The sequence below is a fragment of the Pipistrellus hanaki genome (assembly GCF_964339955.1).
Source record: "Pipistrellus hanaki genome assembly, chromosome: X".
NCBI classification, from domain to species: Eukaryota; Metazoa; Chordata; class Mammalia; order Chiroptera; family Vespertilionidae; genus Pipistrellus; species Pipistrellus hanaki.
The window spans coordinates 78232934-78248533 of record NC_140524.1 but is presented as its reverse complement, the minus strand read 5'-3'; the positions used below and the strand labels follow the sequence as shown (position 1 = coordinate 78248533).

At 35.5% G+C, this 15600-nt stretch overlaps 1 protein-coding gene across 1 annotated transcript in view; it reads left to right on the top strand.

Moving 5' to 3' along the window:
* The window catches only part of HDX (highly divergent homeobox), a 137577-nt gene extending 128748 nt beyond the window's left edge, over window positions 1–8829 (top strand). The window contains exon 10 of the mRNA XM_084869597.1: window positions 8050–8829. Coding sequence (XP_084725723.1) covers window positions 8050–8175 — 126 coding nt within the window. The 3' untranslated portion in view covers window positions 8176–8829. The remainder of the gene's footprint in view (window positions 1–8049) is intronic.
* Window positions 8830–15600: the final 6771 nt, after the last annotated feature.

The following is a 15600-nucleotide window of genomic DNA, read 5'->3' as shown; positions in this document are numbered from 1 at the left end:
AACTGAACACACAACAACCCAAAATCTATGAGAAAGAACAAAAGCAGTCCTAACTGGGAAGTTCATAGCACTACAGGCTTACCTCAAAAAACAAGAACAATTTCTTTTCTTTTTTTAAAAAATATATTTTTATTGATTTTTTTACAGAGAGGAAGGGAGAGAGATAGAGAGCTAGAAACGTCGATGAGAGAGAAACATCGACCAGCTGCCTCTTGCACACCCACTACCGGGGATGTGCCCACAACCAATGTACATGCCCTTGACCGGAATCGAACCCGGGACCCTTCAGTCCGCAGGCCAACACTCTACCACTGAGCCAAACTGGTTTCGGCAACAAGAACAATTTCTAACAAACTTTATAACCCTACAACTTAAAAAATTAAATAGAGAACAATCAATAAAGTCCAGAATAATTACAAGGAAAGAAATAATAAAGATCAGAGTGGAAATATATGACAAAGGGACTAAAAAAATACACCAGATCAATGAAACCAAGAGCTTGTTCTTTGTAAAGATAAATAAGATTGATGAACTGTTAGCCAGACTCATCAAGAAACAAAGAGGTGAAGTAACAACTGACACTGCAGAAATATAAAGGACTACAAGAAAATATTAAAAACAGCTTTATGCAAATAAGCTGGAAAACCTGGAAGAAATTGACAAATTCCTATAAAAATACAGTTTCATAAAACTAAATTAGGAAAAAATCAGAAAACCTAAATAGGTCAATATCTACTTATAAAATTCAAGCTATAATAAAAATACTCCCAGAATACAAAATCCCTGGTCCTGACGCTTTCACAGGGGAGTTTAGAAAACATTCAAAGAAGAACTAACACCTACCCTTCTTAAATTATTCCAAATATTCCAAGAGGAAGGATCACTTCCAACCTCTTTTTATTAGGCCAGCATTATCCTAGTTCCTAAATCAGATAAAGATATTACAGAGAAAGAGAACTACAGGCCAATATCCCTGATGAACATAGATGCTAAAATCCTCAACAATATGTTAACAAATCAGATCCAGCAATATATTGCAAAAATTATATACCATTGCCAAGTGGCATTTAATCCAGGGATGCAAGGTTGGTACAATATTTGCAAATCAATAAATGTAATAAATCACATAAACAAATTGAAAGACAAAAATCACATGATCATATCAATCGAAGCATAAAAAGCATTTCACAAAATCCAACATCCATTTTTGATAAAAACTCTCAACAAAGTGGAAATAGAGGGATCATACCTCAACACAGTGAGGCCATATATGACAAACCAATGACCAACATCATACTCAATGTACAAAAACTAAAACCATTTCCCCAAAGAACAGGAAGAAGACAGGATGTCTGCTTTTACCACTCTTACTCAATATACTACTGGAAGTGCTAGCCACAGTAATCTGATAAGTAGAAAACATAAAAGGCATCCAAATTGAAAAGGAGGAAGGAAAACTCTTATTATTTGCAGATGGCATGATATTGTACTTAGAAAACCCTAATTATGCCACCAAAAAACGATTAGAGTTAATAAAGAAATTTGGCAATGCAACAGGATACAAAATTCACACCCAGAAATCAATGGCATTTTTTAAATGCCAAAAGTGTTATTTAAAAATCCTATTTACATTTGCAACAACACCAAAAATATTAAGAAACTTATTAATAAACTTATCCAAGGAGGTAAAAGACCTGTATTTGGAAAACTATAGGATGTTGAAAAAAGAGATAGAGTGGAAGACTATACAGTGTTCATGAATTGGTAGAATTGACATCCTTAGAATGTCCATACTACCCAAAGCAATGTATTGATTCAATGCACTCCCCATTAAAATACCAACTTCATATTTCAGAGATCTAGAACAAATACTCCAAAAATGTATAGGGAACCAACAAAGGCTTCAAATAGCTGCAGCTATCTTGAGAAAGAAGAACAAAGTTTGAGGGATCATAATACCAGATATCAAGTTACACTACAAAGCCACTGTATACAACACAGCCTGGTATTGGCACAAGAACATTCACTTAGATCAATGTATCAGATCAGATAACCCAAAAATTGACCCAAGCTATGATTCTCAATTAATATTTGACAAAGGAAGGAAGAGAATATAGTGAAGCAGAGACATTAATAAATGGTGTTGGGAAAATTGGACAGGTACATGCAAAAAGTGAAACTAGACCACCAACTTATACCACATACAAAAATAAACTAAAATGCATAAAATACTTGTGTTAGTCATGAAACTATAAAAATTCTTGAAGAAGCCATAGGCAGCAAAATCTCAGATATATCTCATAGCAATATGTCTGCTGATGCATCTCTTAGGGCAGGGGAAATAAATTAATAAATAAAAATGGGACTACATCAAAATAAAACCTTCTGCAGAGCAAAAGAAACCATCAACAAAATGAAAAGGGAGCCCACTGTATAGGAGGACATATTTCCCAATGATACATCTGATAAAGGGTTAATATCACAAATATATAACCGACTCCTAAAATTTAACAAAAGGGAGAAGACAAACAATCGAATTAAAAAATGGACAAATGACTGCTCTAGCTGGTTTGCTCAGTGGATAGAGCATCAGCCTGCAGACTGAAGGGATTTGGGTTTGTTTCAGATCAAGGGTATGTACCTCAGTTGCATGCTCTAACCCTGTCCCCAGGTCAGGGCCCATATGGGAGGCAACCAATTGATGTATCTCTTTTGCATTGTTGTTTCTCTCTTTCTGTCTCTCCCCCTTCCTTCCACTCTCTCTAAAAGTCAATGGTAACATATCCTTGGGGGAGGATTAATAAAAATTTAAAAATGGGCATAGAACTTAAGTAGACACTTCTCCAAAGTGAACATACAAATGGCCAAGAAACAGATGAAAAAATGCTCGAAGTCATTGGTCATCAGAGATGCAAATTAAAATGACAATGAGATATCACTTAACACCTGTCAGAATGGCTATCATCAACAAATCAACAAATGATTAATGATGGCCAGGATGTCAAGAAAAGGAAACTGTAATACACTGGTGATGGAAATGCACATTATTGCAGCCATTATAGAAAACAGTATGGAGTTGCCTCAGAAAATTAAATATGGAACTCCAATTTGACCTAGTCATCCCACTTCTAGGAATATATCCTAAGAAACCCAAAACTCCAATAAGAAAGGATGTATATACTCCCACATTCATAGCAGCACAATAGCTAAACTCTGGAAACAGCCCAAGTGTCCATCAGTAGATGAGTGGATAAAAAGCAGTGGTACATTTACACAATGGAATACTATACATCTCTGAAAGAGAAAGAACTTAACATTTGCAACAGCATGGAAGATCCTGGAGAGTGTTATGCTAAATTAAATAAGCCAGTCAGAGAAATTCAAGTATTACATGATCTCACTCATATATGGAATCTAATGAGCAAAATAAACTGATGAACAAAGTAGATCCAGAGACATAGAAGCATCGAAAAGACTGATGAACTCAGAGAGGGTGGTGGGAAGAGATTAACAAAAGAACTTATATTCATATATGCAAAGCCCATGGACACAAGCAATAGTGTGGTGAAGGCCTGGGGAGGTGAGGATAGGGGTACAGGCTGGAAGAGGGTCAAGTAGGTCATTTGTAATACTTTTGTCAATAAAGATAAATTTTTAAAAGAAAGAAAATAGGAAAAAAATACTAAGTGATACCAAATTTATCTCTGAGTTGTATACTCCAATCTTGATTCCTTATCAGAAAGGTAACCATTGAATAAGAAGTAATCTCAGAGGTTTATATTCAGTAAGAAATCTCAAGAGTACAAAAATCTATTCCTTATATACTAATAAGATTGCATGTACCATCCCAGAAATCTCCAGGGGAAGAGATTAGAGTCTATGCATATCAAAATTCTCCATATATATATATATATATATATATATATATATATATATATATATATATATATATATATATATTAGAGGGCCGGTGCACAAAATTTGTGCTCTGCGGGAGGAGGGGTCCCTCAGCCTGGCCTGCAGTCTGGGGCCCCTTGGGGGATGTTCACCTGCTAACTTAGGCCTGCTCCTTTGGCAGCCCAGGAGCCCTCAGGGGAATGTCCAGCTGACGGCTTACAGGCCTAAGCCATAGTAGGACATCCTTAGTGCTGCCCAGGAAGAAGGAGAGGCTCCCGCTACTGCTGCTGCGCTTGAAGCTGTCAGCCTGGCTTGTGACTGAGAGGATCGCCCTCAGTGGGAGCGCACTGATCACCTAAGGGCAGCTTCTGCATTGAGCATCTGCCCCCGGTGATCAGTGCATATCATAGTGACTGGTCATTTCCTATCATTCCACCCTTAGGTTCAATTTGCATATTACCTTTTTATTATATAGGATATATGTATGTTTCACTGAAGTACTGAAACCACAAAATTTAAACTAAAAAAATTACTAATGAGGCTCAAACCAGCATCTATATTATGTGTTCATTTTCATGAAATTTGCTCCCCCGTGCCACACACACAGACATCCTAGTAACCTTCAGTTACTCCCTTAGCCAATTTTATTTAAGCCTATTGCTTTATTGTGTTAGTTATGTTTGTTCCATGGAATACTGAAAATTTGAAAACCTGAACTAAAATTTTTATAGAATAAGGTGCTAATCTTGAACATGGTCCTGTGGGTACTTTAATTTTAAATAACTGTAAAAAAATTAGTCCATCCATAGGAATAACTTGGAGTGCGGTCCTGGTCCCCAAAGTCATAGTATGGTTTTGAATTTAGAGTTATACAACCAACTAAATAGCAGTTTCTGTATCTCTTGTTATCTAGGAATAGTATACAGATTGCATTTTCTTTGTTAATTCTAACCTATCCCCAGCTTGCTTCTTTCCCTAAAACCACTAACAAATAAGAAAAGTAACTTCTTTACATTTTACATTTCTCCTTCTCTTATACTTTCTTCTGATAAATACTACTGAACTAAGATATGGGAAAAATGTTGGCTGAGAAACAGAAAATGTTATACAAAAATTTTACTAAAAGTCATAGTTTATATAATAAGCACCCAAATAGAGACTACTAATTTCTACAGTTGATATCAGGTATAATGGATTTTAAAATATGGTTTCAAATTACAGGAGACACTAATTGTACTCACTAAAGTTATATGGGTGATATCTTAAATTACTGATTTAAAACTATGAAATTTTTAGAAGTTTATTTCTAGAAGGAATTTGTTTCATTGATTTATCATTTAAAAAATCCTAAGTGTTTTTCCATCAATCTTGATTTGGATGTTAAGTGAGATGAGTGGTACAGAGAATTTTGCCCTAATGAAACAGTCCAGGCTTATATGATACAGTCTGACTGAAGTATTATACTACTCAAAAGCTTTTTTAAAAAAATAAATGGCCATTTTATGATAAAAATAATATTGCAAGCCCTGTACTGTCATTAGTTACGGTCTTTCTTTTCCTGATAATTCACTATGTAAACTTAGTCGGGTCAATTGCATTTCTTGAACTTCAGTTTCTCTACTTTGCAAGTAAGATCAGAATGATTAATATCATGGAACTTGGCATTAACACCTTAGGTCCTAGAATAAGTGTTTCAAGATTGATGATATATTTGAGATATGTTTTAAATCTTTTGGGAACAGTGGTCCTAGGTGAAGAAAAAGTTAATTGTGTTAGTATCTAAGAAAAAGGCAGTTCTAGCAATTGGCATACCCCAAATATTTGTTCAGTGTACCAGTGTTGCAACCTAGTAATATACTGAAAAACATTTTTGAAGAGGTTTTTATGCAATAGTGTTGTATATTGCCTCAAATATTAAAGTTTTTCTATTTCATACTACACTTATTTTGTCAGTCACCTATGTGAAGTGCAATGACAAAGAAATAAATAGTAGTACTTCTTTGATTTTAAGATCTGCCCACTAGAATTTGGAATGTCAAGTTTGCTATCCACTTGACTTTTTAATACTCTAAGCACATGTTCAGTGAATGTTAATTGCAACACTTTGCCCTCTCTTATATAGCTCCTTCAAACTATTATCAGTCAATGTCAGCAAAGGCTTTGTTTTACCTGGACTGGGTTAGTGGTAAGCAACAGTTATAGAAGAAAATGGCATCGTGTCCTATTACTGAAACCTAACAACTTAAAAATCATGTAGTACTCTCAGGTGACTGCTTTGTAAATACTGTCAATTTCAGCAGGAAATTCAAGAACTCTTTTTAAAATTTTAGACAGAGAAGAAAAAAGGGAGGGGGAGTACAGGAGAGAAAGAGGGAGGGAAGGAGGAAGGGAGGGGGAGAAAGAGAGAGAGATTTGTTGTTACACTTATTTATGCATTCATTGTTTGATTCTTGTATGCACTCTGACAGGAATCAAACCCACAAACATGTCATATAAGGATGATACTCTAACCAAGTGAGCTACTTGGCCAGGGCCAAGAAATATTTAATAATATAATGTTTTTCAGACAGGAGTTAGTTTTTTTCTTAGTTGCCTGACAAAAAGGAGGAAGTTTCTAATGTTGCCTCTCTGCTATAAGATAAAAAGCATAGGATTTGTAGATCTCACTTCCTTTAATAAGGATAGTAGGAGCATACTGTCTTATTTCAACAGTGGATTGCATATGTTCTGCGGCATGCCCCATTTTTCTGTTCCTTAATTAGGTCATGGGAAGCTTGCATTTGTTTTGGTTCCCTTGGGCCTTCCATCCAAAGCCCACATTACAAATAATGCTGTCTAAAAATTTCTCTGATATGCTGCATTATTTTTACCCTGTTTCCCCGAAAATAAGACAGTGTCTTATATTAATTTTTGCTCCCAAGATGAGCTAGGTCTTATTTTCAGGGGATGTCTTATTTTTCCATAAAGAAGAATACGGTACACATTTATTGTTAAATGAAAATAAAGGAAATTTATTACCTGTATACGGTACGGTAGTACAGTAGTTGTCAACACAAACCAGACAAACTGTGAATCCTACAGTATCAAGAATTTACTCATTTATTCAATGACAATCATGTCATCATCTTCTGGAACATCATCATAACAATCCAATTCCTGAGTTTCCTGGTGAATTTCTTGTGACTCCATTTCTTTCAGAATCAATGGACCAAATCTCTCATGTTTAGCCTAGGGGGGGCCTTATTTTCGGGGGATGCCTTATATTTCACTCAGAAGGAAACCTGTAAGTAGGTCTTATTTTCGGAGGATGTCTTATTTTCGGGGAAACACGGTAGTATTGAGAGCAGCAAATCAGTCGTTTTCTTTATAATTTTTTATGGTCAAGTGGGCATCAACACTGTCAGCCATATAAAACTTGATTGATACTTTATTACTCTTGTATGGATGCATGTTTTGCATCACTAGTAGGAGTGATTACACATAGCAAAGCTTAGTTCATGGCTCTTGACTTATCCTAATTACTCTCGGTAGAGAAATGACCAGCACTCTAAATATATCATTACACAGCTAGATTCACTGGTTCAGCTGTGCCCTGGTGGGTGTTCGGTCATCTGTGGATATATAGGCATAGTCTAAGAAAAGAAAAATTACTTAGTCTTTTAGAATTGTTAAAGTTTAGTCTAAAGTAAAAAAAGGTGAATTTCTTTCTCAATGGTTAAGTTCTTTGTCCCACTGAAGTACAAAATAGGTTTTTGTGAAATGTGTTTTTCTCTAAAAGACAGCATAACTAGGCAGGGGTATTTTAATAAGGAATGTAATTTTAAAGCCCTTTATCAGTGATCAGTGAACACTCAAAACTCATATGGAAATTACATATCTGAAACACTTCAAAGCATTTGATACAGAATAGTTCATCTCTCTCTTGGTTTTCCTTTTGTCTGAGATTCTACTTTACATAATCTACACTCTCAAATACTAGTGTATTAAGAATTTATCTTTTAGGTAAGATATCATACAAAGTCCTGAAAAAGAATGTTCCTTTCTTTAAATCCATAAGAATAAATCAACACCAGAGAACTGCAACTATTAACATAAAATTGGGGGGAAATCTGTCCACATACTAATTCAAAATAATTGATTTTTCCAACTCAGGCACTGCTGTCAGATTTACCTCCTGAATTAGAAGAGATGGATTTCAATCATACCTCACTGGAACCTGATGATACCTCACTCGGTGTATCTTCTTTGTCAGAGAAAAATGCCTCAGACTGTTTGTGATTTGAGGGGGATGATATATGACACAGCTTTTACGCTGACTAACAGGAGTGCATTCCAATATAATTGCATTCTGTTGCCCTGAAATTCTTCAATTGGAAAAACATATTGTTGAAACCAATATGTTCTGTGAAGAATGGATGAGATATAATGGCTACAGTACAAAAATTGTTTGTGAAATTTAAAAGCATATTTTGAGAGTTTTTCCCAAATTGATAGAAATGTGGGAAAATATTTAATTTTGAAGAGCTTAGCTATGAAATGCATCATGTATAACTTTTGAATTTTTTGTTTGGTTTTATAGAAAAATCTTAGTTTTAATAATAGCTTAGGCCAGAGACAAAATAAAAGTATTTCAAAATTGCTTTATCAAATTACTGAAGCTTGATTATTGTCTTTGTAGTCATTACATCTTCCTTCTTTCTCTCTCCTTTGCTAACATATACTTTTACTCAGGAAAGTGGACTGAAAATTGAAATGAAACTTGGAAAGTGATTTAACCTGTACGAGTCTTGGGATTTATTTTTCAAGCCCTGTGAAATTTGATTTAAGTTAATGATTGAATATTGAAGTGATTATTAGTATATAATTGTAAATTGTTGCTATTCTTCTATTATCTAACCCAAACATTTCAGGGGAGGGAGCACTACAGAAAAGTAATTCACCAACATGAAGTTAAATAAATTAAGTGTACAGAAACAAAATGTTGTAAAAGATTAGTCAATAGAAATTCTTCATCACTGAAAACGAAAAATATTGATATTCACATTTTACTAGTAAAATGGAATAACGGAGTTACATAAAATGTTGCACAAATATTACAAGTTTATCATCATCTTCACAATAGTTTTGACTTCTTAAATATTTTATGAGACACAAAATCAAGGTAGGCCACTAAGATTATTATTTTAAAATATATTTTTATCGATTTCAGAGAGGGAGAGAATCATTGATTGGCTGCCTCATACACGCCCCCTACTGGGGATTGAGCCTGCAACCTGGAAATGTGCCCTGACCAGGAATTGAAACATGACCTCCTGGTTCATAGGTCTATGCTTAACCACTGGCCACGCTGGCCTGGCAAGATTGTGTTTAATTTAGTCATTCAGCTTTGCCATAAAATTTACCTCATTTCCATGTGAGGCTTGCACAGAGCTATCAGCCAAGGATAATATACCACTTTGGTTGTAAAATCCAGTCTCCTGGATTTCCTGGACGCTCTTCTATGAGCACACTACCCATTTATTCTATTAGCAGGTACCAGCTGGTAACACACTGTAGACAATTTGCAGACCTTTCATTCTGGGTACCAGATGGCATCACCAAAGCCTATAAAAGGGAAAATGCCAGTTTCTCCCTTAGCACACAGTGTCATATATTTGTGGGTTGACAGTGTGGAATCATGTGCATGATTAAATTACTATCTACACATAAAAAATGTTAAAGAAGTAGCTTTCATGACTCTTGGCCATCAAATTTCTATATCAGATAATTTTGTAATTTTTAAGAAAAACAATTTTGATCTTGGAATTCACAGATACCAATTTATGAATGCAGAAAGGTGGTCATTAATGCCTTTGACCTTGAAATGTCTCCTACTACACACACAAATAACTAAGGTTTATTGATAATTCTTCCTTTTATCATCTATTGATTTAATGTAATGTTACTGTCATCTTACTATGGTTCTTTTGTTAGCAGAAATATATAAATGGTTAGGTATGCTCCTGTTTAGCTGACAGCCATATGGTTCATTGCAAACAATGTTTAGTACTCCTTGATGACAAGTCAAATTTTATTCAGAAAAAAAGAGTGCTGAGTAACAATTGAACATCAGATATTAAGATTACATTTATCTAGTTTTTTGTTTTTACCAATTCTTCCATGAGATAAAGAGTCCCTACTATATACAGCAAATGTATAAATCATTTCTTAATGTAGCAGGAACAAATTCCAGACCTTTAAGTTTCTCATAAGATTTCCTTCCTAATCACTGAGTTTAATTTTAAACTCTAATTTTATTCTGCTTCAATTTAAATACCTTCTTATTTGGTTCTTATTACAAAGTAAGGAAAGATGATTTTTTCCCTATATCTTTCAACTATATGGATTTTATTTGTCACATCTCAGCATTTAGTCACTAAATCAAATATTATTTGACCTCCTGCTTTAAGGACATTGGATTTTAATTCCTCAACAAGCCATAAACTTCAAAACCAATTATTTATCACTTTTTCAGGTATATTAATACAGTTTATTTGACTATGAAGTTGAATAGATTTAAGGATTCTGCTAGGTGTGATTCCTAGAACCCTAGTCCACAATTTTGAGAGAAAGCATAGATGATTCCCTTGTCCCTATTTAAAGTTCCATTAAAAGAGAAACTGCATGTAGGGATCCTTTTGTTTTGGCATTTATACTTCATCACCAGAGTTATTTATTTTATCATCGCTGGAATTTAAACATTTCTAAAGTGAAATATGGTTATGCTAAAGCAGAAACCAAAGGAAATATCTGTATCCAGAAGGAAAAATCATAACAGGCAAGGTGTATGCCAAGGTGTCAAGTATTAAAAAAAACCCCTCTATTATGAAGAAAAATTGTTTCTTTCAGATTGGAATTGCTTTTGAGACATTTTAGTGGAGGAAAAACATCAGTTCGTGATTTCTTTTGTGAACGTCTTCATGACTAAGGGGAGAAAAAAACCCACTAGGGTTTCTTTTTATAGGACTGTGACTCAATAGTGAAACAGACCACACTATCTGAATCATCTCTCACAAAAACAAATGTTAACATGAAAAGCCATTTTTTTTTCTCTTTTACTTTGATGTTTGCTTTCAGTTTAGGACAGTCAACCAATTTCTAAGCAGGAAATATGCATCTAAGAGCACTTAACTTCCAAAATATATATTAAGATATAAAACAAACAAAAAATGAAGATACCGCCCTAACCAGTTTGGCTCAGTGGATAGAGCGTCGGCCTGCAGACTCAGGGGATCCAGGTTCGATTCTGGTCAAGGGCATGTACCTTGGTTGCAGGCTCAAACCCAGTGTATGTATGGGAGGCAGCTGATCGATGTTTCTCTCTCATCGATGTTTCTAACTCTCTTTCTCCCTTCCCCTCTGCAAAAAATCAATAAAAAATATATTTTAAAAAATGAAGATACCTTTCTCATCTCAACCAAGCTAAAATTATTCACAAGAAAAATAAAACTGCAGTTACTCTGGTAAATAGGAACATTAACACATGCAAGGAAAACTTAAAAAAGAAAATTGGCCTTTTATGGAACCTGGGAATGTTTTGTTGTAAGATCAGTTACAACAGCAGGAATTTTTTGTTGTTGTTAATTCTTACATTGATTATTTTTCCATTATTGGATATTTTTCCATTGATTTTTAGGTAGAATATAACAAAGGAGAAAAGACAGAAAGCAACATCGATGTGAAAGAAACACATCTATTGGTTGCCTTCTGCATAGAGCCCCGACCATGGCCTAGGCCAGGGAGGAGCCTGCAACCAAGGTATGTGCCCTTGACTTGATTTGAACCTGGGACCCTTTGGTCCACAAGCTGATGCTCTATGCACTGAGCCAAACCAGCTAGGGCAATAGTGAGACTTTTATACTACCATTGCAATCATGTGATAAGAAATGTTTATGATTGTTGGAGAAGAATAGTCTGCAGCCAAATCACACCCCATGCTCTGTATACTACCAACACTTCAAAAGATGTCCAAGAAGTCTTTTTTTCCCTAAGACAGCAGCATCTATTTCAAGGTACTCTCATAGTCAACAATCTGTAAGTTTGTAGGATAAAATGTAAGATGTCTATTTAAAAGAATTCTAGACTCTAAGATGGACTTTGTTGCCTTTTTTGAGGGGAAGGAGCATTTAGCCCATTTCCAAGGAATAGTTTCCTAGTCTTAGCCTGATAGTTTATGATCATTTTTAAGAGACATTAACTGCTGTCCTTCCTACATGTTGCAGTAATGGTATACCAGGAATAATGTTTATTTTAAAATATATATTAGATTATCATTCATATCCTAAAAATGCCAGATTCTGATAAATTTGCCTTTTAAAGGAGTTATAAGAACCAGAGTGTCTAAACGATGAGTAAATAAGCTTATCTTTGAAGTTGGTGTTATCCTTGGTGGACAGTACTGTGTCATGCTCTTCACAAGCTATGCTCTGTTGATGATATAATGGAGGAACCAATTAACTTTTGAGTCTACAGCCAGAATACCATTGCCCCAAACAAATCTTTATTAATAACAGATTTGCTAAGGGGTAAAAGAGAAAAAAAAGATATTTTCATGGAATATAATTATGATTGTTCCATTAAAGTATATACTGAGTATATTGTTCCATGCTGAAATTTTATGTTGCATTAACTTGTTAAGTAATTAATTTTAGAAATCTTGCATCCCATTTTACTGGTACTACCTCTGAAACATACTAACACTTTAAAACCATATCAGACTCTAATGTAAACTTTTGTATGATTTTTTTTTTTACTTTTATAGAGGCAATAAATGATTTCCAACTAACAGCCATCTATTGCTTTATTTTAATGTCTATTTTCTCAAGTTTTTGTGTTATAAGCACTGTATTCCTTTAAAAGATCATTTTTCCTCACAAAAAAATAAGGGTCTGTAAAAAGACAAAGAATGCTGAGAATAATAAAGTATCAGGGGGTCCAAAAGGGATAATATGGAGTACTCAATTGGAAATTTGGTTTATTTCGAAGCTGACATATATATCATCCTTTATTGACTTTACTTACCAATCAATTACTACAACATCAATGAAATAGAATAAACATTCTGTAACAGATTTGTTCATGGTATTATACCTAAATGATTAAGTCAGCAAGTAAATTGCCACAGTATAAACAAAGAATGATGTTTTACAACTGATTTTTTAAAGTGGTGATACAACATCTATCTTTAAGCTGTCTTTGACACCAGTTGAACAGGCCTTTAATTTGGGTAAAATACACCCATGCTCTTTTTTCTCAATGTTTTATACAAATTAAAAGTCTTCATATTACATAATGGGGGACGATATGGGGTGAATTTCAAATAGCACATCAACAGTTTTCCTTCCCAGTTGATAAATTTTCAAGAATGTTGCAAGAAGAGATACATATAAACATACACTTACAATGATCCAAGTCTTTTTCAGATTTGTAAAAACATCGACAAAGTGGTGAAATAATTTGTTTTTAAAAATGAGTGGAAATCTTTATAAATCTATATAAAAGACAAGTCAATGGATGAGTATAATAAGATTAAATGAAGTTTCACATCCTTTAAGACTATTTTTTTTACATTTGTTTACATTTCACCATATTATGAAAGTAATAAATGTTCATTGCAGACATTTAAAAAATGTAGATCATATATAGAAAAACAAGCCCTAGCTGGTTTGGCTTAGTGGATAAAGCATCAGCCTGTGGACTGAAGGTCCTGGGTTCGATTCGGGTAAAGGGCATATGCCTGGTTGCAGCTCAATCCCCAGTAGGAGGCAGGAGGCAGCCAATCAATGACTCTCTATCATCATTGATGTTTCTATCTCTCTCCCTCTTCCTCTCCCTTCCTCTCTGAATCAATAAAAATATAAAAAAATAAAATAAAAATCCACTTGTAATCCTACCACCCAATAATAATCATTAACATCTTAATATATCACATTCTAATCATTTCATGTGCATATTACATATTACATATATTCAACAAAACTAGAATTATATTGCATATGCAGTAATATGTCCAGTTTTTTCTCTCAATGATGTATCAGAGCATTTTCTCATGTAAGGATTTGTCACCAAGGTATTTCACTCTCAATTGCATTTGGACCTAAAGGGTTTTTTGTAATTTACAAGAAAAAAGCAAACTTTCTAATGATGACAATATATCTGGTCTAGAGGATTGACAAATAACTACATACATTACATAAAACTATATTTCTTACCCCATATTTAAAACAAATTATGTTATTTCTTTACCGTCACACAAATAAAGTTCCTCTATTTTGGCTGCAAGTTACAAGATAGCTTTCCTTAATATTTTTATCCAAGTACCATTTTTATTATCTGCACCAGTAAACTATTATAAACTTTAAAAATAAAACAAAAATCATGTTTAGGTATGAAAGGTCTCATATTAGGTACACCGTTATGTACTTGCAATAGTAACTGTGTTGAAGTCAGAACACGTTTTCAAATTTTTCCTAAGAATATGATTATTTCTTTTCATTATAGTGTTTTGTTTCAGCCAGTTTGTAAGTTTGATAAATTTTGCCAATTCTGGATTTTCTGTAAAATGACAACATTTTATTATGTAATCCTATCTAATAAAAGAGTAATATGCAAATTAACCATCACTCTGCTAAACCCACAAGCCATGCCCACCAGCCAGTCAGAGCTAGTATGCAAATTACCCCCAACCAAGATAGCTGCAGCCACAGAGAGCAGGAGAGAGGCTTGGGTTTCCCTGGCAATGGAGAAGTCAAGCTTTCTACACCCTGGCCAACCCAGGCCTCCACTCAAGGGTACAAAGTTTCAATTTTAGAAGGTAAATAAATTCCAACAGAAATGGCAGCAGCCACAGAGCTGGAAGAGTGGAAGGCTAGGGCTGCCCTGGGCAATGGAGGAAGCCAAGCTTTCTCAGCCCTGGCCAGCTCAGGCCTTCACTCCAGGCTACAAAGTTTCAATTATAGAAGATACATAAATTCCAACAGAAATGGCTCCCTCCATGGAGCAAGCAGGAGGCTTGGCTCTGCTCCAGGCTACAAAGTTTCAATTGTAGAAGTAAGTCCCAGATACCAGGGCCTCCGCTTGGGTCACCAGAGGGCCTAGCTGGCCTGAAAACCACTATAGGCCTCTCGCTCAGGCTGCCCCACACCCCAAGGGAACCCCCACCCTGATCCGGGACACACTTCAGGGCAAACCAGCTGGCCCCCACCCATGCACCAGGCCTCTATACTATCTAATAAAATAGTAATATGCAGATTGACCATCACTCCAACACAAGATGGCTACCCCCATGTGGTCAAAGATCCTGCCCCCATGTGGACACAAGATGGCACCACAAGGTGGCCAGCAGGGGAGGGCACTTGGAAAAGACCAGGCCTGCAAAGGAGGGCAGTTGTGGGCAATCAGGCAAGCAGGGGAGGGCAGTTGGGAGGCTCCAGCTCTGCAAGGGAGGGCAGTTGAGAGGGACCAGGCCTGCAACTGAGGGCAGTTGGGGGCAATAAAACCTTAAGGGCAGGGCATTTAGGGGTGACCAGGCTGGCAGAGGAGGGAAGTTGTGGGCAAACATGCTGGCAGGCGAGCAATTAGACATCAATGAGGCTGGCATGGGAGTGGTTAAGGGGTGATCAGGCTGGCAGGCAGAAGCGGTTAGGGGCAATCAGGAAGGAAGGC